Source organism: Mus musculus, chromosome 19, assembly GCF_000001635.26.
Source record: "Mus musculus strain C57BL/6J chromosome 19, GRCm38.p6 C57BL/6J".
In the NCBI taxonomy this organism is placed as follows: domain Eukaryota; kingdom Metazoa; phylum Chordata; class Mammalia; order Rodentia; family Muridae; genus Mus; species Mus musculus.
In genome coordinates this window covers 53621606-53647220 of record NC_000085.6, presented here as the reverse complement: position 1 = coordinate 53647220, position 25615 = coordinate 53621606, and the positions used below count along the sequence as shown (strand labels likewise).

At 40.6% G+C, this 25615-nt stretch overlaps 1 protein-coding gene across 1 annotated transcript in view; it reads right to left on the bottom strand.

The window, feature by feature from the left end:
* Positions 1 to 1389: 1389 nt before the first annotated feature.
* Positions 1390 to 25615, bottom strand: part of Smc3 (structural maintenance of chromosomes 3) — a 45436-nt gene continuing 21210 nt past the window's right edge. The window contains exons 9-29 of the mRNA NM_007790.3: positions 25315 to 25490; positions 24537 to 24617; positions 24005 to 24169; positions 23633 to 23754; positions 22059 to 22272; positions 19267 to 19370; positions 19069 to 19168; positions 18394 to 18554; positions 17836 to 17977; positions 15584 to 15734; positions 13110 to 13262; positions 11399 to 11550; positions 10682 to 10840; positions 8416 to 8523; positions 7786 to 7894; positions 6212 to 6459; positions 5911 to 6123; positions 5505 to 5696; positions 5183 to 5360; positions 3271 to 3377; positions 1390 to 2514 (exon numbers count right to left, since the gene is read on the bottom strand). Of these exons, the coding sequence (NP_031816.2) occupies positions 2443 to 2514; positions 3271 to 3377; positions 5183 to 5360; positions 5505 to 5696; positions 5911 to 6123; positions 6212 to 6459; positions 7786 to 7894; positions 8416 to 8523; positions 10682 to 10840; positions 11399 to 11550; positions 13110 to 13262; positions 15584 to 15734; positions 17836 to 17977; positions 18394 to 18554; positions 19069 to 19168; positions 19267 to 19370; positions 22059 to 22272; positions 23633 to 23754; positions 24005 to 24169; positions 24537 to 24617; positions 25315 to 25490 (3107 nt within the window). The 3' untranslated portion in view covers positions 1390 to 2442. The remainder of the gene's footprint in view (positions 2515 to 3270; positions 3378 to 5182; positions 5361 to 5504; positions 5697 to 5910; positions 6124 to 6211; positions 6460 to 7785; positions 7895 to 8415; positions 8524 to 10681; positions 10841 to 11398; positions 11551 to 13109; positions 13263 to 15583; positions 15735 to 17835; positions 17978 to 18393; positions 18555 to 19068; positions 19169 to 19266; positions 19371 to 22058; positions 22273 to 23632; positions 23755 to 24004; positions 24170 to 24536; positions 24618 to 25314; positions 25491 to 25615) is intronic.

Here is a 25615-nt window from a genome sequence, read left to right as displayed (position 1 = left end):
ATTCTTAAAATTGTGTCATTAAGCCGGGAGTGGTGGCGCATGCCTTTAATCCCAGCACTCAGGAGGCAGAGGCAGAAGCAGGCGGATTTCTGAGTTCAAGGCCATCCTGGTCTACAAAGTGAGTTCCAGGACAGCCAGGGCTATACAGAGAAACCCTGTCTTGAAAAAAAAAAAAAAATTGTGTCATTTCCTAAAAAATGTCCACACTTTTGAGTACGCAAATCCTAACCAGTCTAATCTGTTATTTAGGACGGATAACACAGCATTAAAGCGCTCTCCTTGCTGATCTCCAGAGGCGACCATCATGAAAGTCCCAAGTTTGATGCACATGTTAAGCTGGGAGTGGTACATACACACCTCTGAGCTGAGTTCCTGTGGAGGCCAGAGCAGAAGAATCACTGGAAGTCAAGAACCTAAGACCCGTTTGTACACTAGAGCTAAACCCCAATTACGGTTAAATAGCTAAGGATGAGGCCTTCCTTCAGGTAGGGGTCTTATGCTCACCGTGTTTACACACGCACAAAATCCTGGTTTAATCCCTGGTTCCAAAACATTATCACAAATTGTAAACTTCTTGGGCATCAACCTGCCACTCACAAACTCACACACCTCTTCTGACGTTGGGGCTGTCAGGCTGGCTCAGCGGGCTAAAAGCACTGGCTGCTCTTCCACAAGTCCTCAGTTTAATTCCCAGCAATCACATGGGGGCTCACAGCATCATGTGATACTGGGAGCTGATGTCCTCTTCTGGCATGCAGGTGTATATGCAGATAGAGCACTCATACATAAAATAAAAATGCATGCTCTGTGAGCCTCAGAGCCTGGGCTTGATTCCTGGAACCCACCCGTGGGTGTAAGGAGAGAACAAACTGCGCAGCTGTCTGACCACTGCGCGTGTGTGCGCCCCTTACATTCAATGAGAAGTCTCACTGAACACGTATTTTAAAGTGGCTTTCCAGGTCCTATTAATGGATACGTGGCTGCTAAAGCAAACTCTTCCAAAGTCAATGATTCCAAGTCACTGATCAATGACATCCACAGCAGCAGCAGCATTTACAGAAGCAAAAGGCAGGAACCAGCAAGCCCGGCTGATGGATGAGCAAGGCTCGGAACATCTCCTCAGCAGGACAGTCGGCACCAGGAAAGAATAAAGTACTCGCACATTACAGGACTGGACCTCGCAACACTGCTAGGTGAGAGCCGCCAGTCACAGGGTTTGTAGGATCCACATGAACTGACTGAAACAAACAGACCCACAGTGTAAGACCAAAGCCACTGTGGTCACCAGAGGCGGAGAGAAGTGGGTCCACTCACAGCTACAGTTCTAAAATTAAAGGAATGAGCACACAATGCTGAGTGCACTAACATGATGAATTACACACAGGCATACATGGGTAAATTTTATGGCACATGAATGGCAAAACCATTTAAAAACAAACAAAATGCCCCAAAGACCTCATGGTGAATGTGGCCTCAGCAACAAAGCCTTACTTTTTTTGTGGTCCTAGAACTGAACACAGTATGTATTAAGTGTCTCCTGGAACTGCCTGGCTTAACCAACAAGGAAACCGCATGGCTCACATTTGGTATCAGCATCTGAATCCCACATAAAACTGCTTTTCTAAATCTATGGCTTTGGTTAAGAGAGTCATATTAAATTGACAATGTTGGAAGGGGTCTAGGGAGATGGCTCAGCAGTTAGGAGCACTGGCTGTTCTTCCAGTGGTCCTGTGGCGGCTCACAAACATCTATAATCAGACCCATGAGATCCAATACCTGTGTGTATGATGTAAACAGAAAAGAATGTTCAAAGGACTCTCATCTGAGTAAAAGCAGGGCTGTTAGCAGTCCTCAAACTCTGCACCACCTGAGGAACTTTTAAGCAAGGTGGTTGGGACAGCACTTCCTTAAGATTGCCTGGGCTAGCCCAAGGAAAGACTTTAGCACTGTGACACTTTGGAAAATTCAAAACAGATTATAAACCATGGCCAGAATTGAAAACCCAGTGAGTAATTAACAGAATACAGAACTGTACTTTTTAGTCCTCTAGTAACTGAAAGCAACACTTTCTTATGCAAAATATGTATTTAATGTTTCTAACCATTGCAAAGACCAAAGGCCACATTTACACTAAGTTAGTCACAAACCAATTATTTAATAGAAGCTATAAAATAATTGGGAAGAATATTTAGAATATCTCAAAAGATTTAAAATAGGAGGACACTTTACAAAAAGCCGCATAGGAAATAAAATTCCTCAGCTATATGTAGAAATGTAACATTACAGGGGAGCTTATAAAATACAAAGACAAGTATAAAAGGACTGTGTACTCTAAATCTAAAAACTCAATAATAACCAAATATTTAGTTTTAAAATTTACAGTTCTGGGTATGGACCACATTATTATACACATCTTCCAAGACAGCAAGCATTATCCTTCAGTTAACCATGCGTGGTATCGTCTTCTACAAAATCTTTGGCCATCTCTGCTGTGATCACATCAATGTGACTAACCTGAAGAACAATAAACGTTAAAGTCTGTTAAATCTTAAAGAACATACAGTTAGTACCTGCACTGCACAGAGTAGTATCCAATATGCACAGCCTACCACCAATAACATTTTTAAATTTACATGCCCAGTGGTTCTGACTCACCGACCGTTAGAAGTCTTTACAACCCTGTCTGTTCACTGTGGAAGAGTAATCGGCGCTCTACAGCCTGGCACAGTGAACCCTGTAATCCCAGCACTCGAGGCAGAGGCAGAGAGGCAGAGGCAGGGTTGCCAGCCCAGGGCAACAGTAACTTATTTTGAGGTTGCTGAGGATCAAGGCCTTTTCAAGGTCACTAGATAAGCAGTCACCACCCACATCTTTTTCTCTTAATGAAAATCAAGGTCTGGGGCTGGTGAGATGGCTCAGCGGGTAAGAGCACCCGACTGCTCTTCTGAAGGTCCGGAGTTCAAATCCCAGCAACCACATGGTGGCTCACAACCACCCGTAATGAGATCTGGCTCCCCCTTCTGGACTGTTGGAAGACAGCTACAGTGTACTTACATGTAATAAATAAATAAATAAATTAATTAATTAATTAATTAATTAAAAAAAAAAAAGAAAAGAAAATCAAGGTCATAAATGGGTGAAAGTTAAAAGCTTTTCATTTTTGAGGAAGACATCATTTAAACAATAACTTTCTAAGTCTTTTTTCAGTAATATAACATAAAATAAAAATAATAAAAAAGTAAATATCAACCTAAAAGAAAGTAAAATTACCTTATTTCTGAACTTTACACCATAGAATTTGTCAGCTGACTCAAGCAGTTCAGGCCTGAAAGTAGTGGTAATAAACTGGGCATGCACGGCTAGCTCCATAATCATATCTGTGAAAACAAAGACTAAGTCAGTAAATCTTTTATCACACCTGAAAATTGAAAAAGCAACTGTTTTTATTTCTGACTACAACTCAAATCTGTCAAAGCAGCCTGTAATTTCTACTGTAGGAATAGAATCTTTAATCCTAGTGTGTGCTACAGCTACAGAATGAGACAGTTTTATTTACTAGAAAGGAACTTTTAGCCCAGTATGGTGATACTGGAAGCAGGAGGACCACAAGTTGTTCAAGGCCATCCTACATAACACTGTCCCAAAATGAAAAATAAAAACAAAAACCAAATCTGAAATAGAAGACTTTTAGCGCAGACATAAGTAATATGGCAACCATCCCTGTACTGTTACTCCCTCCAAAAGCTTCCAACTTCTAAGATCAGACTAGCATCTAAGTAAAAAAGTAGGTTTATGACAAGCACTGGCTTCTGAACATCTTGTCATATGTGTTTCTGCATATACATGTGTGTGCCCGGTACTCTCCCTCAGAGTCATATGTGTGTCATATGTGTGTTTCTGCATATACATGTGTGTGCCCAGTACTCTCCCTCAGAGTCAGAAGAGGGTGTTGGATCCCTATGGAGTCATGGATGACCATGAACACACCATATGGGTGTGAAATCAAATCCAGGCCGGTCCTCTGCAATAGCAGCAATGATCTTAACTGCTACACAATCTCCAACCCCGCAAGCACTACTCTTAACACTGAAGAGACAGAAAAATCAAGTTTTAAGGCCTTTGTATAAAATTTTTTTTTCCATTTTTTATTAGGTATTTAGCTTATTTACATTTCCAATGCTATACCAAAAGTCCCCCATACCCACCCACCCCCAATCCCCTACCCACCCACTCCCCCTTTTTGGCCCTGGCGTTCCCCTGTACTGGGGCATATAAAGTTTTCGTGTCCAATGGGCCTCTCTTTCCAGTGATGGCCGACTAGGCCATCTTTTGATACATATGCAGCTAGAGTCAAGAGCTCCGGGGTACTGGTTAGTTCATATTGTTGTTCCACCTATAGAGTTGCAGATCCCTTTAGCTCCTTGGCTACTTTCTCTAGCTCCTCCATTGGGAGCCCTGTGATCCATCCATTAGCTGACTGTGAGCATCCACTTCTGTGTTTGCCAGGCCCCGGCATAGTCTCACAAGAGACAGCTACATCTGGGTGTATAAAAATTTAATTGAAGGATTTTTCAAGTGGAAGAATTACATCTATTTGTCAAAAGTAAACTCTGAAACAGTCTAATAACAAAACACAAGAACTATTCAGAGAAAATACTATTCAATATACACTGTCCATCCAAATATTTCAGGCAACAAATGAGTATGGGTAAGCTACCATGATCGTCTTTAAGACTTTCCTAGAGACAGTGCTCAATGCATCCCAGACTGGCCATGAACTGACTCCACCTTCTAAGTCACAGACAAGTGCCACCTTGCCCGGTTTACGCAGTACCGCATATCAAGCCCATGGTTCTATGCTAGCTGGGTGAGCACTCTATGCCCAGCCGGCCGGTTCTGCATTTAAGCCAGAGGCTGACACTGCTGTCCTCCTGATTATTTTTAATCACAATTGTGGGTTCATGGGTGTGGGTCAGAGAACAACTTGTGGGAATTAGGAATTAGTTTCCCAGGCTTGTGGCAAGGAACCAACTGAGCTGTCTTGGTGGCCTCCCCTTCACTGAACCTGAAGCTCCTGGCTCTGGTTAGACTGTCTGGCCTGAGTTCCTAGGATCCCAGGCACTTTACTCCCCATCTCCCCAGCCCACAGCAAGTTCTCACTGAACAGAAATCAGAACTGTACCTGACACGGCTTTTCTGTGCTGAGCATCCAAAGCTTGGTCGATCTCATCAAACAGGTAAAAAGGAGCAGGGTCGCATTTCTGAATGGCAAAGATGAGAGCAAGGGCTACCAGAGATTTCTGTCCTCCTGAGAGCTGCTGCATTTCTCTCATCTCCCCTTGCTTCCCTGTAAATGACACCTAAGAGAACATAAAAAGTGTTACTACCCCAAAGAGACTGTGCCATCACCCAATAAAATTAAGTGTCACATGAGCAGTTCAGGTAAAATATGACGTCTACTATGATAATGCTGTAGCAAAAACTGAATATAAAGGGATTTTTACCCTGATCCCAACTCCTGTGAACTGGTCAACTGATGGAACACTGCTCTGTGACCCAGAGCCCCGCTCACTCTCGCCACTCCCTTCTCCTTCGTCCTGAGACTGGCTGCCCTCCACATCTCCTTTCTTCATCACCAAAGTCGCTTTGCCACCAGGTACCAACTTCTGGAAAACTTCACTGAAGTTCTTAGATACCTTAAAGAAAATTCAAATGTTGCTTAGGCATATTTCTATACTTGAAACAAGTATTTAAAAGCAAGCAGAGGTATTTTTAACTCTTTGCCAAACACAACTCTTTCCAGAGCTGCACAACCCCGACTCACTTTACTATGTTGGTGGCCTGTGAGCTGGATTAGTCCACACACATTAGATCCACCTCCACACTAGGCTCATTATCAACAGAACACACCTGTTTGAAAGTTAACTGAATAGCTTCATATTTTCTAAGTTCAAGTACATTCATCAATTCCATGATTGATTTGTAGCCTCTATCCAATTCCTCTTGCCGCTTTATCAGCTTTTCCTTCTGCTCAGAGAAATTCACAAACTGATCTAGAGCCTTTTTGTTCACGTGGCTGTACTTCTTTAACTCTGTGTTGCATTGCTCCAGTTTTCGAAACAACTAAAAGAGAAATAAGTAAATTAAGACACTCACAGGCCACAGGGAGTCTTGCGAGGTTACTATAAACTGAAAGTGCACGTAGACTTGCCTGCTTCAGGCTCAGTGTCTGGTACTTCTCAAACGCTTCCTGGGGGAGGGACCCCAGCTCCCGGATCTTCTTCATACACTCCTCCTTCTTCTTCAACAGCATGCCTTGCCGGTTGGTCATCTTCTCCAGCTCTTTAGTATCATGATTTATGGCATCCATGTGTTCTTTCTCCATATTTTTCCAGCGCTCCATACTTTTCTGGAGCTCTTTAATTCCAGCTTCTGTTTTGTCAATGGAATTGTCCAAATCTAAGGTGGGGGAGGGGCAACAAAATGAAGGGCATTAAGACCCATTTCTTAATCAGAATCTTATCTGAGTAGACTTTAATGGTCAGATTTTCTTCATTAAGTTTTATTACGTTTTCGTGGTGTTTAAATTTTACTGTGAAGTTGACAAATCACCTAATTCCAAACAGTTTTCACCTGAGCACTAATACAGGAAAACTTGTAGAATCATTTGCATATCTATACTGTATTATGCATAATGTATACATACATACATACATTATATTTATATTTATATACAGTAAATGATACACTTTCTTTCAGACCATGCATGCTTACTAATCATCAGTTAGGAACTGGACAGTGCCGCTGGTGCATGGCCTGATAAGGACCTAGCACTAGCCTTTCATCAGTAGCAATGCTCCTGAGAGCATCAGCTGGGACATTCACGTGCACCATGATGGAACACAGAAAAGGATATTACATCTTTTGTTCACAGCACATATAACTGCATGGACACGGGGGCACACAACTTAATCCCAACATTGGGAAGGCAAAGACAGGCAGACTCTGAGAGTTCAAGGACAGCCTGATCTATATAGATCTAGACCATCTAGGGCTTCATTTAATTTGTTGCAAAAACAAAACAAAGGTAAATAAGTAACCAGACTCTCCAGATGACCAACTGGATAGAGTTCAATGCCCCACATCAGCATGGTGAAGGAAGGAAAGAACTGCCATGCCCACCCACTGTGCTGCCGTGCCCTGAACCCCGACTTCTTTCTAGTTCCCTCCTTAAAATTTCACCTCCAGGCCGGGCAGTGGTGGCACACGCCTGTAATCCCAGCACTTGGGAGGCAGAGGCAGGCGGATTTCTGAGTTCAAGGCCAGCCTGGTCTACAAAGTGAGTTCCAGGACAGCCAGGGCTATACAGAGAAACCTTGTCTTGAAAAACAAACAACAACAAACAAACAAAAATTATCACCTCCTGCCCTAATAAATAAAATACAGAACATTTACTAATCTCATGAAACTGCCAAAAATATTTTAATAAAAAAGTTAGTTTTGTATTTCATTTTGTAGTAAACAATTTTGCAAAACAAACTAAATTCAATAAAATACTGGAAAAAATGTTTAATGATTTATTTTTATGTTATGTACATTGGTGTTATGTCTGCTTGTATGTGTGTATGATGGTGCCAGATGCCCTGGAATTGAAGTTACAGACAGTTGTGAACTGCTATGTGGGTGCTGGGAATTGAACCTAGGTCCTTTGGAAGGGCAGCCAGTGCTCTTAAACACTGAGCCAACTTTCCAGGCCCCTGGAAAAAATTTAAACTAAGCATTTACCTTCTGATCTTGCCATAGTATCTTTTACTCTTTTATTAATAGCTTCAAGTTCTGATGTTGTGGCAGTAAGAACAGTACCACCTTCTGTCTCTCTCAGTTCATTAAGTTCCTGCAATACAAAAGAATAAAATTTAATGAGATTAAATCTCAAAGTATGAATTATGAGTTATATATACACTAAAATATACGTATATTAAACCTGTTATAACTGGTAATTTAAATGAACATTCAAGGAAGCAAACGTTGTGCGCCTGTCCTCATGTACGTATATGTGTATGTATTTGGATGTAATCGCAGAAGCCATTAAAGCAGAAAAACTTAATAATCTAATTACTAGGAAATCTGAGTGCCTGACTACTAAGATAAACTAACACTAATCGCGTGAACATCTAGAACTTTTCATGATTGTAATCATATAAAGTCGATGCTACCATTACACTTATTTTACACTACAGGGAATCACAACAGAAATATGAAATACTTGCGCAGGTCACACACTAGGCGGCAGTGCTCCCACTACAACCTAAGGAGCATACTCAGCGTGTCCTCTGGCCTGACATTCCAGTGAGTGCTCACTGCCACACTTCCTATCACTTATGATTAGCACAGAGCTCTTGGAAAACAATATACCTGTTCTACTTGGTCCAAGCGTTTCCTCAGATTCTCATTCAGGTAAGTCTCTACTCGAGTAATAATGCCTTCTAGTTTAATTCTTTCATTTAGCAGCTGTCTGTTTTCCTAGAATAGTAGAAGAAAAAATTAGAAAGCGTTAAAATGTGTCAAGAAATCTGTTAAGGGCCAGAGATGGCTCAGCAGTCGGTAAAGGCACCTGCCACACTGTGGGGTGACTTGAGCTTAATCCTGGAACACACGAAGGTAGACATAGAGTCAACCCCTCATACAAGGCTACCCTCCCCCCCACATAGGCACTGCAACACACACATGCAGCCCACCCAAAACACACACACACACACACACACACACACACACACACACACACACACACAAGCAATAATAAAGTAACATTTAAGGAAGAAGGATGAGGGAATGCCACCAATGTGCTGTCCCATTGGCTGCACTCAAATGAACTCAAACAGGAGCTGTTTTTGTTTTTTTTCTTTTTAAGATTTATTTATGCATTTAAGTGCTCTATCTGCATGTACACCTGTGTGCCAGAAGAGGGCATCATATCCCAGTATAGATGGTTGTGGGTTACCATGTGGTTTCAGGGAATTGAACTAGGGACCTCTAGAAGAACAGGCAGTGCTCTAAACTGCTGAGCCATCTCTCCAGTCCTAAAATGGGACTTATTCAATCCTTGGGACCCATCGGGTACAAGGAGAGAACTAATTCTCACAAGCTGTTCTTTGATCTCCGTATCTAGCCAAGAAACTAAAAAGAAAAGTAATTTTCAAGTTGTTTCTGTTCTAATTTCTCTCTCTCTCTTTTTTAAAGACATATTACCAAGGAGACTGAAGAGCTGGCCCAGTAGTTAAGAACACCAACACAGTGGCTCACAACCCCTCTCTATCTCCAGGTCCAGGCTCCTGGCCTCCTAGGGCACCAGGTTTTTAAGTAGTGTACAAACATATACATATGCAGGCAAACACTTATACAAATTAAATAAGGATAAAAGGCATGGGGCTATCAAAAGCAACATTCTTTTCCCATTTTTTAGTTTTTGGACTCAGTTTTGATGGTTTGCATCTATTTATGAAAGTAAAAATCAAAAGTATTGGGCTAGCAAAATGGTTCAGTGGATAAAGGTGTGTGCTGCCAAGACCTGAGTGCCATTCCCAGGGGTTGTCTTCTGACCTCCACATGTGTGAATGAGCATGTACAACACACCACACACACACACACACACACACTCACACACACACACACACTCACACACACACACACACACACACACACACAGACACAGACACAGACATGAGTCGGGAAGACTAGGCTACATGTGGAGACATTTACAGGAAAAAATGAAACCAATGTTATTAAATGAAAATATCATACACAAAGGATGTTATATCAGCATTATGTGTGTGCATGCATATACATGTAAGTGCATATAAAGAGAGCTAACAGACTAACACCGTCTAACTGACAAGCTCTACACCAAACAGGAGACAAGTCTCTGGACATGCCTTCAAGACAAGGATTTTCTCTAAGGTTCTTTGAGGTGGGAGGGCCTACACTGAATGTAAGAGGCACCATTTCATGGGCTGGGGATCTGAACTGCGTAAAAGTAAGCAAGCTCAATACAGGCATTCACTTCCCCTCTGCTTCAGATGTGGTGACCATATGCCTTAAGCTCCTGTTAGTACTGAGTATCCCAGTACTGACACCAGTACTATGCTGTGAGCCCAAATGAACCCATTCTCCCTAAAGCTGCTCCTGTTGGTGTTATTTTATCAAAAGTGACCACTGCACTTATTAACCACCAACATGCACTGAATAAGACAAAGAAAGTGAAGATTTCATGTATAATCCTAAGATAGCCAGAACAGCTTAGACAAATGTATCAAAACCTTATTTACTCTCATGGGTATTCAAGCTGCATGTCTGGTTTTCCTATTTTCTTAATATATTTTCTTAACATTATTCTCTCTTTTTTTTAAAAGATTTATTTATTATTATAGATAAGTACACTGTAGCTGTCTTCAGACACTCCAGAAGAGGGCGTCAGATCCCATTATAGATGACTGTGAGCCATCATGTGGTTGCTGGGAATTGAACTCAGGACTTTTGAAGAGCAGTCAGTGTTCTTACTGGCTGAGCCATCTCTCCTGCCCCATTATTCTCTTTCAAGTAGTATACTGTTTGAGATAGGGTCTTCCTGTGCATCTAATAGCCAAGTCTTCAGCAGGTTTTCCTCACTGCTAGGTGTACTTGCCTGCTGCAGCTGACGGATTTCATCATTCAGAGCGTCGACTCTTTTCTGATCTTCCAGACTGAGTTGAGAAAGCAAATCCGTTCCTAGCTCCGCTTTCAGTGACTCTCTGGTGGACTCCATAGCATGCAGACTTGCCTCCAAGCTTTGTAAGCTACGTTGCTACATGAGATTATCAATTATTAATATTAGTTACTATGTTACATCTCATAGTAAGACACTGAAAACTATATATATATAAGTATATATATAAAGTGAGCTAAACAACTACATCAACTCAATTATTTAAGTACAACAATGTTGATAAGCTGTTAGATTTATTAACTGTATTTTGTGCTTATGATAGTTATAAGCTATGATAGGTTTATTGGGATAAAAATGGAAAGTGTACTAACTAAATTTTTTTCTTTTTGGTGCTAGGGAGTTGGACCCAGGACCTCAGGAAAGAATGCTGGGCAAAGCTCTACCACCAAGCCCCTCCAGTTCAATCGATAGAGCTGTGTAGGTATTTATAATCCAAAACTGAGAGAAGGGACAAATATTTCAACTATTCAGGTATATTGTAAAAACAAAAATTGACAGATTGTTTTTGAATAAGAAAACATCTTTTTTGTCTTTTACTACTGATATATAAAGCCAGAAGTCAATGATACATATACAACCTATGATCCACCCCAAGTGTACATTAAAGCAAAACTATAATGAAACATACTTACGGACCTTTGGCATGAAGGTCTTTTCTGATTGCTGTCTCTTCTCTTTTAGCATCTTCATCTCTGATAATATGCTATCTCTGGATGCTTTAAATTTTCTTTGTTGGGTCTCTATCTGCTGCATTTGGTTCATCAACTGGTCAATTTCATTATTAATCCATATACAAGGCTAAGGGAAATTCTCTTAAGGTTGTAAATATATTCTAGATTTTCTTCATTTCTTATAAATACATCATCATGAATCCTCTCCTTTATTCCCAAGTAATTCCCCCAGACTTACGGGACTACACCAATGTTGAATTAAATACTACCACTAAAAATGTTCAATCATAAGAGAAACTTGAAGCATTTTGCCACACATTTTACTCTAAAATATGCATACTTATTTAACTTACAGTTGAACAAAACATCATAGAAATTATTAAAGAATGTTAAGCAAAATCAAGTAACAGCATGTGTGTGTATATATATTATACATACATATTATATATATATATATATATATATATACACACACACACACACACACACACACACACACACACACACACACACACAAACATATACACATATATACTGAAATTCATTTTTATTAAAAAACTAAATATGCAGAAGGCACTGCTTTGGTGACTCAGGTATGAAGAACAGCCTTGCCTAATGTGAAATAATGAACCTAAACAGACGGTCAAATATGCAGATAGCTGGAAGCTGTCAACATCCTCTCTCACGCATCTGTGTGCATGGACAAGTGTGGGTGAAGGGCAGGGGTTGACATTTGTTGTTTTCTTTTACTCTTCTCCACGTTTCTTTTTGAGACAGTATTTCTTCATGAGTTTGGAAAGCACCAGAGGGTTAAGCTCACTAGCAGCCTAGTCTCCTAGTCTCCACCTGTGCCCATCCTTTCAGCACACCCAGCCTTCCACACGCGTGCTGGGAAATCCAAACTCGGGTGTTCAGGCTTGTGCTGCAAGCATCCTACCCACTGAGCCAGCACACAAGCACTCCTTTCCTTAAAACTTCCTCACATCCTGCCCCAACATCCTGCCACATTTAAGCAGTTCTCAAAGTACTACACAGATCCTTGCAGGGCACAGCTAAGGCATTTGTCTTTCTCTGTACTACACATAGGACATCACACCAAAAGCAGCATGGTGGTTTTAAGAATTGCATATGTGTAAGCGCTCTGTTGGAGCTGAACTTGCCACCTTCCACGTAGCAGTACACTCACTTGGAAGACCTGCAGATACTCACAATTGGAAAGCTGTTGTCATTACCTCCACTAACAAATCCACCCCAATTTTTGCCGAGAGTAAACCCTAAATGACGTTTTCCAGTGCTTCCATCCACTAAGTAGATCTGACATCTATTTAACAGTAGCATTACTGATGCTGCTCCTTGAACCATCAGCCAGGTCTTCCCTTCCATTTCCCCTTTAGTCTGACAACCTTGAATTCTGTTGCTCCTCAAGTTCTATTTCTTCAAAGCATGCACTAGTACTGTCTACTTAACAGTGAAACAAAAATCAGAATTATCTTTTTTAAATCTTTTCTTAGTCTTCAGAAGTTAAACAAGCTCTTGTATTTAAATAAAAAGCAAAGTGAAATGTGCAATTCCCCTCCAATATTCATGAAAGAAAGCATGTAATTACAGACAGCACATGCCATCGATGCTGCCTTTCTCTGCAGTCCCGTCACGCTCACGCTCAAACAGAAGGATATTTTCAATGTTCCTGCGTAGGTTTTCATTGAGCTTAGCCTCCAGCTCACCCAGCTCCTCCTCTGCCTTCCTAACGTCTTTCTGTAACTCAAGTCGAGACTTTCTTGTGTCGTAATAACCTCCAGTCAGAGCACCTCGATGGCTGACTTGATCACCTATAGACAAAAAGGAAGGAGTCGTTCTCTTTACCAGCCTCCATTCAATGAGTATGAAATATTAACCTGTGGGCTTTAACAACAGGAGACTTAAGAGGGAAAGTCAAGAATTCTACTTATTCCTAAATATCCTACTTTTCTTTTTTGTTTGTTTTTTCCAAGACAGGACTTCTCTGTGTAGCCCTGGCTGTCCTCCAACTCTGAGATCCGTCTGCCTCTGCCTCCAAATGCTGGGATTTAAAGGTGTGTACCACCACTACCTTCCAACCCCCAAAATATCTTACTTCTCAATGTAAAATTGGTTGTCTTTAATTTGGGAAGATCTGAACATCAACAATTTGAGAAAATGTGGAATCACAGTGAATTTAAAGTAAGAATCCACTAACACAAATCTGAGAGGAGGGCTCTCTGTCAAAGTGACAAGCAGAGTAAACGAGAGAAGGACAACTGTTCTGAAACCCAGCTATTAGAAACAGGATGTTTATCAACAAAGCATTCTTATGCAACTGACGCATATGTATGCATGTAGACTTTTCTATGTATTTATTTTTGAGCAACAGTCTCGGCTGTCCTGGAACTAGTGATGTAATCCAGGCTGCCCTGAAAGTGGAGATCTACATGCCCCAGCCTCCTAAATGTTGGGATAAAGGTGTGTACCACCATGACAAGCTCAGAGTAACCTCACATTGCTTTGGCTACAAGTAAAGTACCTTTACCTGAGAGACATGCTAAACTTTAGCACAACGAGTAGTAGGATACATTCTAAGAAATAAACATCACTCATACAGTAGTCAGACCAAGAATGCTGACTGGAATAAATATGACAAATCCCAAGAATGGATATTTTCTCAGAGTCACTTGCCAGGGAGGTGAGGGGAGGGGGTGGGAGGCGGGGAAAGCAGAGTGTGGTGGCGCATGTGGGTGGCAGAGGCAAGAGGATCTATCTGGTCTACATTAGTTAAGTTCCAGAATAGCCAGAGTGCGTAGTGAGACCCTGTGTCCCATTTCCTGATCTTCTACCCCCAAGTGCCAAAAAGGGAGGGAGACAGGAGGCACTGTCATTTAGTAATGTTCAAATATTTAGGTGTAACAATGTACTGGGAATGCCTTTGTTAAGAGACACTGCAAAGTTCTAGAGATGAACTGCTGTAATGTTTAAAGCTCATCTCGCTCCTGCTCTCTGGCTCTCCTCTTGGCTACTGCTCCCTTCCCCTTCCCCTCTCCCTGTTCCCCCCCACCCCCTTCTCTCCAGGTGCTCATGGCTGGCCTCTATTCCTCTACTTTCACTCTTTCTCTGTCTCTATTACCCCCTCAACTTCCCTCCCTATGCCCTGAATAAACTCTATTCTATACTAAAACAAAAACAAAAACAAAACAAAACACAAAGCTATTTTCATTCAGATGGTTTGACAATGTGGGTGGGTATGCTACTTTGAGAAATTAAACAAAAATGAGTAATACACAAAACTACATTATTAAAAATTCTGATCATGAGTTACACAGATAAATGCAACTATATTTGAGTGGGAAAAAATTTATACTATCATTCTTGGAAGGAAATGTAACATTATTAGAACTTATGACTTCTTTATAAAGAAAATAGTTATCTCAAAATATTATTTAGGGGCTGGTGAGATGGCTCAGTGGGTAAGAGCACCCGACTGTTCTTCCAAAGGTCCGGAATTCAAATCCCAGCAACCACATGGTGGCTCACAACCATCCGTAACGAGATCTGACGCCCTCTTCTGGAGTGTCTGAAGACAGCTACAGTGTACTTACATATAATCAATAAATAAATCTTTTAAAAAAATATTATTTAACGAAACTTCAAATTTTTGAAATTTTGGTAGTTAGCTGGGTGTGATGATGCATGCTTTTAATTCTAGCACTTGGGAGACAGAGGCGAACAGATCTCTGAGTCTGAAGCTATCCTAGTCTACATATGAGTTCCAGGCTAGCCATAGCTATACAGTTGAAATTCTGTTTCCAAAAAAAAAAAAAAAAAGGTTAAAAGGTTATTATATCCATTTTTAACTATTATTTTAAAGACTCATATTAAAATTATTTTGGTAATTATCCACTAAACTGGTCTTATACTTAGCACGTTCTCACTTGTGAGAAAAGGTCCATGGGCTTTATTGTCCAACAGCCAAAGGAGCACACTGTGCCAGAGATCAAACGCTTACACTTACAAGTATGGATCTACACTCTTCTAAAACCTACAATGTACACACCAAATATGTATAGCCCAAGTGACAGATTACATATCCCATGTTAAATGTTTTATTAGCATGTGCTTAAAGCTAATTACTATTACAAACCTTCCAAAGTAATACAGTCCATAGTGAAGGCCCGGGCCAGCTGAGTTGAAACTTCCATGCTCCGACAGATGAGTGTCTTTCCAAATACATGTTTGAAAGCTTTGTCAAATCTGGGATTGTACCTCAGCTTACTGATCATAGGAATAGCATCCTGCAACAAATATTTCGTTAGGAAAAATACTGTCACGTAGTCGATTAAAAACTGTCTGCAGAATTTTTACTATCACCTATGTCTTTATGAAATGAAAAACACAAGTGGCCTTTATACAGAGAGAGTTAGAAAAATCATTCTACTGAACTACATGGAAAGTCTGCCTCTGCAACCAAAGGTTTAACAGCTCCTTACTGGGAAGAACAACTCTTTTGCTTTGTTTTTTGTTTTTAGAGACATGGTTTCTCTGTGTACCCTTGGTTATCCTGGAACTCATCCTGTAGACCAGGCTGGCCTCGAACTCAGAAATCCACCTGCCTCTGCCTCCTAAGTTCTCGGATTAAAGGCGTGGGTCACCACTGCCCAGCTTGAAGAACAACTCTTGAGCTGACCATGAAAGCTTAACTCCTGGTTCTGCCTCTAGATGTTTTCTTTGGAGGACTTGCTTAACTTATCTAGTTAAGACCTACTATGTGTTCAAGACTGTAACAACAGTCCTTCCTTATAAAGCTGTAAAAAGTAAATGAAGTAATATATAAGATGAGGAGGTGTATGTAACATAGAAGGTAAAGGTACAGAACTAGTTTTTCCTCAGTGTTCTAACTGGATATGGCAGGCATCTAAATTAGATATTCAGAAAAGTACTTTTTCAGATAGTATTTATTTTCCTGTGCAAGCATGAGGATCAGAATGCAGAGCCAGTACCCATGGCAGCACACACCTGTAACCCCAGCACTGCAGATGGGCTGCTGGGGAGGCTGGAGATAGGGGGATCCCTGGAGCGCACCGGACAAGTTCATCCAGCCACTTAGTGAGGTGCAGGGTTAGTGAAATGATCCTGCCTCAAAAATTATGCTGAGGAGGGTAGTGGAGGACACTCTCTGGCCCCTACTTGCACACGCGCACGCACACACGCACACACACGCACACACACACACCATTTTTTCTTCCCTAAACTCAGGACTTTTTAATAATTAGAGAACACCAGTGTAGCCACCACACAGCACAAGGAATACACTACAGTCCAGAAGCCATTTCTAGCCACACTGCAGCCACCTCTGCGGTTATCCTCTGAAGGTGATCGCTACTCAGACTGCTCTATCTTCTAACTCTCTGGCCTGTAATTTCAATAAGTCACTTTTTACTGTGCAGCAGAACCACACTGCATCCATTCTTCTGTCTGTCGTGCTAAGGATGGACAGAGCACCATATGCATTGCACAAGTGTTCTCCAATGAGCCACACATATCGACCTGAAGCTCTCTTTACAGAGAGAGAGAGAGAGAGAGAGAGAGAGGGTGTGTGTGTGTGTGTGTGTGTGTGTGTGTGTGTGTGCGCACGCGCACAAACGTGCACACCTGTATTGCATGTGTAAGAACATGTTTGGACATGCCACAGTATGCATGCAGAGGACAGAGGACAATCTGAAAGGCTCAGTTCTCTCCTTCTACCAGGTTGACTCCAGGGATTGACCCTGGGTGGTCAGAATGGCAGCACATACCTTCACCGAGAGTCATCCCCCCCCCCCCCCCAGCTTTCTTTTGTGTCTTGTTTCACTCATATGACCTCATATCTGTGAGCCTCAACTTTACTCCCCAGAATTTCAAAGTAAAATTAGTAGATTTGAAAGCAGGAAAGATTCTCAATATTCTCCTTAAATTACCAATCATTCTAATATAGGTTCAGCTTTAATCCTAGAGCAAGACAGTTTGCTACAACAACATGCTGAAATCAAATACCTCAAAACAACATTACAACAGCTGGCAAGCCCTTACTGGACATATAAAAATATAACAAGAATAGACATTTCTTAGACTATTTTAAAAGCATATCCAGAAAGCCTCAACATATTCCTTTTATGTGACAGGATTCTTCCCAAATCCCTAAGCCCACTGTCACTCTGAAGATGAACATATATACAATGTCTTGTTCCATGTCTTGGCTGTGACCTCTCCCCACTCAGCCCAACCCAACACTCAGTATACTCCATGCAATGTGTGTTTACCTTACAGACCACAGAATACCAATATACCTAAGCACCAGCACATATTAAGCAGATGTCACAATAAAAACAACTTAGGGAGACTTTAACTGTGACTTACGTTAGTTTCAGGATAGGCAGTATCTCTCACATCTAACTTGTTAAGAGGCAGGAAAGTCACCTCTCCAGGAAGATTCATTTTATTGAACTCCATTAAAATTTTCGTGCTGACTTCATCTGAATCAACAATGTGATAAAATAACCTGCATAAACAGAATAAGACACATCTTTACTGCCAGGCTGTAAGGTGCCACAGACATTTAAGGACCACACAATTCACATTTTTCTATGCAATACAATCAATTTATCTGAAGAAAAAACTTCCAATAAATGGAAACCCCCAAAGGGTAAAGTTCTGGTTTCTGAACTGTGAAACAAGTATCTAGCACCTGCTTCTTTACAAGAAAGTTAAATATAGAACCAAGAATAAGAGGGTAATGGAAGACATATTGTTCAAAATTACAAAATTGTTTTTAGATTATTCTCATTTCTTCTTTATCTTTAAAAGAAAAACAACAAAACCCATTTAAATGTCAGGCAAAACAAAACCCAACCAAAAAAACCAAACAAACAAAACACAACCCCTACCCCCCAAAAAACCCCAAAACCCAAACCATACCTGTTACCAGCAGTGACTTCCACACAAGTATAGAAAGCTGGTTCACACTCAAAGTTATTCATTACGATGCCATGGTAGCCATTTTGAACATGCTGGTTTATACCTTTTCGCCGAAAATGTTCTAGCACTTTGTTAATGCTATCTATTCCATTTAAAATGGCCTGGAAAGTAGTCAACGAAAGAAAAATATTAGCACCACTAGCAGCACTCTTGCTGTCAAAAAATGAGCCTACTAAGCCATTCAATTAGACATAATACTAAAAATTAAATACTGTCTAGCATATCATCCACTTGAAATATGGTAACTACATTTTGCATAACTGTGGGTTCTGTTCTATGATGCTAGAGTTTAAAATGGGCTCTTTAACAACCAAAATGGCTTTCATTGATACAGGTAATGAACCAGGTCTGATGGCACACACCTGTGCTTCTAGCACTCAGTGAGCAGAGCAGGAGCACAAACGAGTCTGAGGTCAGTAGAGCTATGTGAGTATAACTTTATAACAAACAAAGCAAAGTAGAAAAGTATAAAGCAAATAAGATAAAGAAAAACTGCCAACATAGCCCAACCACGCCATACTTGTGAGTGACCTGGCTCAGCCATCTTGTCCTGGGGACACACATGGACTGTAGTTACTGTAGTGACTGGTAGATGATCCAACAAGACCCGTTTACCTTTCCTGTTGCCGCTCTAAGAAGTTGCTGCTTCTTCTCAAGGTCTTCTCTTTTAGCAGCAAGTGCTTGTTGTTCTGCATTCTCCTCTCTCCACAAGTAACTAATGAATTAGAGTGAGGAGTGAACAGTATTTAAGAGTTACATACTAAAATCAAACACAGACTATGTCAAAATTACAACATATCTTAGTCTACTCACTTTCTTTCACTTTGTAGTTCATCTTTCTTATTTTTTACTTCATAATATTTTCTGTCCAGTTCTTCAACTCGAGCTTTGACTTCATTGAGATCCTGATCCAATTTCTATGGGAAAAAAATTTTCAAAAGATGTTTTAGGCACATTCAAAGGTGAAATTTAACACATATGTAATTTATAATAAATGAAAAAAAGTTAAGTCTGTGGAAATGGCCTAGACTAAAGCAGATTAGAGAAAGACAACAAGTAAATAAAATATAAAATTCTGGATCTAATATTGAATCCCATTTTCATCCAACTTTAAGAAATATATTTACACAAACCTGGAAACCCTAACCACTATTTATACACAAAAGAAACAATCTGAGCGTGACATCAAAAATATTAGCACAGAGCTCTTTCTATAAGCAGTGAGAGGCCAACTATGAAAATGGTTCACTGTTTTCTTATCCATAAAGCCCTATAAAGTCATGTATATCTGAAAACTCGAATCCTTGTGCTCATTTTAAGAACACACTTGAGACTGCCTAGGCCAGCAGGAATATGCATGTGGGGAAAGCCTCCACATATCAGGAAGATGTCACTTTAAAGAAGCAATCAATGTGTGGCACTTTTGGCAGATATCAATGATACCATTTCGTATGCCCAGGCCTAACAACGGGGTTGAACCTGGGTTGTAGCCCAAAGTGTTGAAGTTTTGTTGCACATGCTTAAAACTGCAGAGAGGAACACTGAAAACTTAAGATTCTCTGCTCACTAAACATATGCAGGTGAACAGAGCACCTGAGATGCGCTGTCTTAACTTACAGAGCTCATGGTTCAATTAATGCACACAAGTTCCCACCACACTGACATGATCCTAAATAAAACAAACTGCCCCTAAGTCAGAAATGGAGGTATACAGAAGAAAACATCCCAGAAGAACTAGAGAAGCAACATTATGGCTCAGAGATAAATGCAACATAAACCAAAACAAAACAAAAAGAGAGATAAGCATATTTGTGGTAAGTTAAAAAACACCAAATGCATGTGTTTATGTATCCACACACATGTATTTTAAGATTCTATGGTTTCTCATGTTTTGAAACCAACGACCACTCAGAGCAGACCTCACAGTTTAGGCGCAGGCATTTCCTTTCCTGGACACATGTCCCAGACTCTCCTCATCCACCCTACAACCTTCCACTCACACTCGCACACACATGCAGAGAGATGCAGGTTCTTTCTTAAGCTGAACTAAAACTTCCCTCCTCTACTTCAAGTTTTAAGAAAATTTTAGCTAAATATGTAAACGATGTTTAACTCATTTAGAAAGAACTAAAAAAAAAATCACTATTATTTTAACTAACAAAAATATTTTGCAGTGAATTATAAAGCTGATAGAATAGCTAGCTGTGCAGTTAGTGCTTGCTGCTCTCACAGGGGACCCACATCGAATGGCTCGTGTCTGCCTGCTCCACAGGATCAGGCCGACACACTAAACACCAATGCACATAAAATAAAAACAAATCATTTAAAAATAAATAAAATAAAATACGCTCAATCTACGCAAACATCACGAGCATGGACTAACTATCCTTAGGAAACTTTTAAAAAGAGCGGCCACTGAGATGGCTTAGTAGGTAAATCTCAAGACCCAACCGAATCAATCCCCAGGACCCTCACAGTGGAAGATGAGAATCTCCATACCTGTGCTAATGGAAGCACACGGACACAGCACACAGCACACAAGACAACAAACACTGTGTACTGCTGGGTTTGTGTGTCAACTTGACACAGGCTGGAGTTATCACAGAGAAAGAAACCTCCCTTGGAGAAATGCCTCCAGGAGATCCAGCTGTAAGACATTTTCTCAATTAGTGCTCAAGTCGGGGAGGGCCCATTGTGGGTGGTGCCATCCCTGGGCTGGTAGTTTGGTTCTATAAGAAAGAAAGCTGAGCAAGCCAGGGGAAGCAAGCCAGTAAGGAACATCCATCCCTCCATGGCCTCTGCATCAGCTCCTGCTTCCTGACCTGCTTGAGTTCCAGTCCTGACTCCCTTTGGTGATGAACAGCAGTATGGAAGTGTAAGCTGAATAAACCCTTTCCTCCCCAACTTGCTTCTTGGTCTGATGTTTTGTGCAGGAATACAAACCCTGAGTAAGACACACTGTGTGTACTAACAGTGGCAGCCTTTCTAACTGAGCGGCTTCTTTGTTCATTTTAAGAACAGCATGGTGGAGGGAGCTGGGGAGATGGCACAATGGGACTTGTTTCCATGCCTGATTATCTCAGATCAACCATTTGAAGGAGAGATCTGAGTCCTACAAGCTGTCCTCTGACCTATACACATACAAACTAAGGGAGAAAAAAAAAAAGCGGGGCATGGTGGCACACGCCTTTAATCCCAGCACTTGGGAGGCAGAGGCAGGCAAATTTCTGAGTTTGAGGCCAGCCTGGTCTATACAGTAAGTTCCAGGACAGCCAGGGCTACATAGAGAAACCCTGTCTTGAAAAAAAACAAAACAAAAACAGATTTTTAAGTATGCAAGCTTACTTAAAAACAACACAAAGCAGATAAAATGCATATGTTTATCTTACTAAAAATTTTTTTTCACAAAACATACTAAAGTTCTTATTCTTATGGTCAGTAATGGCGCACACCTGTTTCTAACATTTAGGAGACTGAAGCAAGATTGCTTTGAGTTTAGGGATGGCCTGGGCTACACAGTGAATTACAGAAACAGCCTGAACAACAGAGTAAGATATTGTCTCAAACAAACCAAACCAAAAAATATAAAGCAAAATTTTTCTTACATTATATTGCTCCAGATTTTTCTCTTTATTTGCCTCGGTATCCTCCAAATCCTTGTGAATAGCAGCAATCTGTCTTTTCTTATCATTAATTGCCTGATCTAAAGACTTCAGTTCCTTTTTAATCCATTTATCCCTTTCTTCTTTTGACGTAAACTGGCTTCCTCGACCCTGCTTTGCATAAAGATCAGTTCTTTCCTGTGTAGCTTGAGCCAACCTACGAAATACAAACCAAATACAAGAAATAAAAATTGTAATTATCAACCCTATAGAAACTTTCCTTTTAAAAATTACATTGCGTGGGGACTATAGGTTATTGAGATGGCTCAGGACCCATATGGTAGAAGGAAAACAAACTCTTCAGGGTTATCCTCTCACCTCCACACATGACGAGCACAGTGAAATAAACAGGGGGAGGGGTTAAACATAACTAAACATAACTGCTAACTGCTAAAGCTACTGCACCACCTGCTTTTACTCTACTAACACCAAAGGAACTTTAACATCATAACTACAAGCAGAATAATCCCTTTACTAAGGATTTTAGACAGACCCAAGATCTCAATGATCACTAAATTCTAGACAATGCTACTGCCCTACCTCAGGAGCTTTCAGAAATACTCGAAGTATAGTTAACTAATACATGAACTTTCAACTATACAATAAAACACTAAAAGTTAATATAAAGTGTTTTAGACATATAAAATGTAAGTATTCTGATTACACAAAAACCAATTTAAACCTCCTCCTGATCACACGCACACAATAAAAAGGGATGGCGCTTGGGCACAACGGTTCATGCCTTCAACCCAGCACTTAGGAGGCAGAGGCAGATAGATCTCTGAGTTCAAGGCTGGCCAGAGCTATAGTGAGGCTGTCTTTATTTAAAAAAGGAAGGGGGGGGGGGGGGAGCCAGGGATGGTGGTGATGGTGGCGGCACATGCCCTTAGTCCCAGTACACAGCTGGCAAAGGCAGGTGAACCTCTGGTCTACAGAGGACAGGACAGCCAGGACTACACAGAGACCCTGTCTCAAAATACAACAATTAACTAATTAATTTAAACCCAAGAGTGGGTATGTTTAGTCTCCCAGGGCTTTTGAATGTGGGTGTGATGGCAGAGACTATCCTTATAAGGTGAGGCCCCGGTCTCAGAACCAGAACATAGCTCACAGTAATCATCCGCACTGTTCATATGAAGTGGCCTATGATTTTTGTCTTTACCATGCTAAGACCTTCTTAACATAGTAGGTTGTACAGAGGAACTTAGCAGGCAAATCAAGAGAAGATTGGCAACATAGGCTCTTGGCTTGTGCTATGCACATAACCTCTGCTAAGTGCACTTAGCAACCTAGGACTCCATCTTGCACTGCCTCGTTCCTCTTCCCAAACTCCTAAGAACTACCTGCTTGTGTTCAAACGTGTTCTTGCTTTGCTCTTAGTAAAACTACTGGTTATTTTCTTTTAGTGTATACATCTTTTCCAATTCTTTAAACAAGACACCAAGAACGTGCAAACACCCAGAGATCACTGGTAACAACTATGTACTAAGGTTAATTATTGGTGAAAATTCTCAGACCTCGCAATTCCTCGCTCTTCTTTTTCTTTTACGCTGTTGAATTTAGGTTCTGTTTCTGCCAGTTCTTTCTGCTTTTCTTCTATTTTTTCAAGCAGCTTCTGCCTCTCTTTTAATAAACGTTTCTGTAAATAAAGCAAGTAAAAACACAAACTGCTTAATTTATACATCAGCAAAAAGTTTTCTCATGAAAATAAATAACTCAATTCTACAACTAAGCTACTATTAGTAAAAAGAGCATTTACTAGTTGATAGTTGAGTACAAATTAAATGTGGCAAACCTTTTACAAAACCTCAATTCTGCATCCATCACAGAAACCGTTACCTTCAGTAGTCTGGCCATCACCATGGCCTCCATTTGCAGCAGTAACTTACCCGCTGTTCACTGTTGCCCGCCAGCTCATCTTGTAAATCCTTGGCTTTAAGCTCCAACTTGGTCCTTTGCTTAATCTGCTCTTGTCTTTCAGCACTAAGCTGTTCTTTTTCTTCTTTCATGGCTGAAATTTTTGTTTTCAGTTCTCTAACCTGGCGCTCAATATCCTAATCAAAGAGAGAACACAGGTCATAAGCAGGACGACGGTGGAAGGACCGTGCCACCGCAAAACCTTTGTGGCCTTGCGTGCACAGACCACAGAGCACAAGAGAAGACCATAGGACAAATTTATGGAACTGGTTCTTTCTCATCACTTTTACGTAATTCCAGAGATGGAACTAGGGCTGCTGGGCTTGCACCCATATACACACTTTGCTGGCTCCATCCTTTTCTTACACTTGAAACTTAATACAATTATTTTCCAATATTCAACTTCTGTCCATCCCCTTTATCATCACCATCCCACAATTCTGGTACAAAAAAATTCTTAACTGTTGAAAATTCAAAGAACTCTGAGCTCAGGCATGACCTCACCTCCATTTTGTCTCTTGCATCCTGCTGGGCATCCCTTAGTTGTCTGGATTTCTCTCCACTCGTTTCTCGCTTAGCAGAAAGCTGAAAAACAAAACAGCCTACCAGCTCTAAATCACTGTGTAGCTAGCATTTTATAACATACAGTTAAAATAACTTTGTAATTGCGAAGAAAAACTAAGAGTAATCATTTGCTTAAAATTTTATAGAGAAAAGTTGTTTTCCACTAAGTCAAGGATGATCTAAAATAAGTTTTTGTATAAAACATCATTATTATTTTACAAAATAGATTCTAAAATGTGAAGAAAAAAATATCTGGCCTAGAGGGCTGGAGAGATGGCTCAGTAGTTAAGAGCACTGACTGCTCTTCCGGAGGTCCTGATTTCAAATCCCAGCAACCACATGGTGGCTCAACCATCCGTTATGAGATCTGATTCCCTCCTCTGGTGTCTGAAGACAGCTACAGTGTACTTACATATGATAAATTAAATAAATCTTTAAAAAAAAATCTGGCCTAAAATAACCCTTTATTGTATTCTAGATATAATTAGAGCACTAAATATTCCCTTTTCAGTAACCTAAAGGAAATTATTAACCAATGAATCTATGTACACTCAACAATCACGACTAGTCTGGGTTTTACAGTAAAACTATCTCAAAATACACACAAAAAAGAGGTTTTCGTTTTTAACTTTCTAATTAGAAATTACTAAAAGGTACAAATGCAGAGAAGTTAACATGCTCACAAAGCAAAGCCCGTGACTGCCAAGGCAGCACTCACCTCGTCGAGCTTAGCGCGCGTCTCGTTGAGCTCCTGGTTGTAGATGGTGTACTCCAGGGCGCGCCTCATCTTATCCCACTTCTGATACTGGGCCAGCTCCTCCTTCTCCTCCTCTAGAGTGTGCAGGCGCTCTTCAATGTACTTCAACAACTCATTGATCTTTTCCCGTTTGCCCTCTTCAAAACAAAAATAAAACAATGGAAAGAAGAAGGTGCTGAAAAGCTTTTAAAATATAAATTAAAATTACCCTCTAGAATATAGCATTCTTTCTTTGATATCATGTGGTAATGAAATCTAAGAT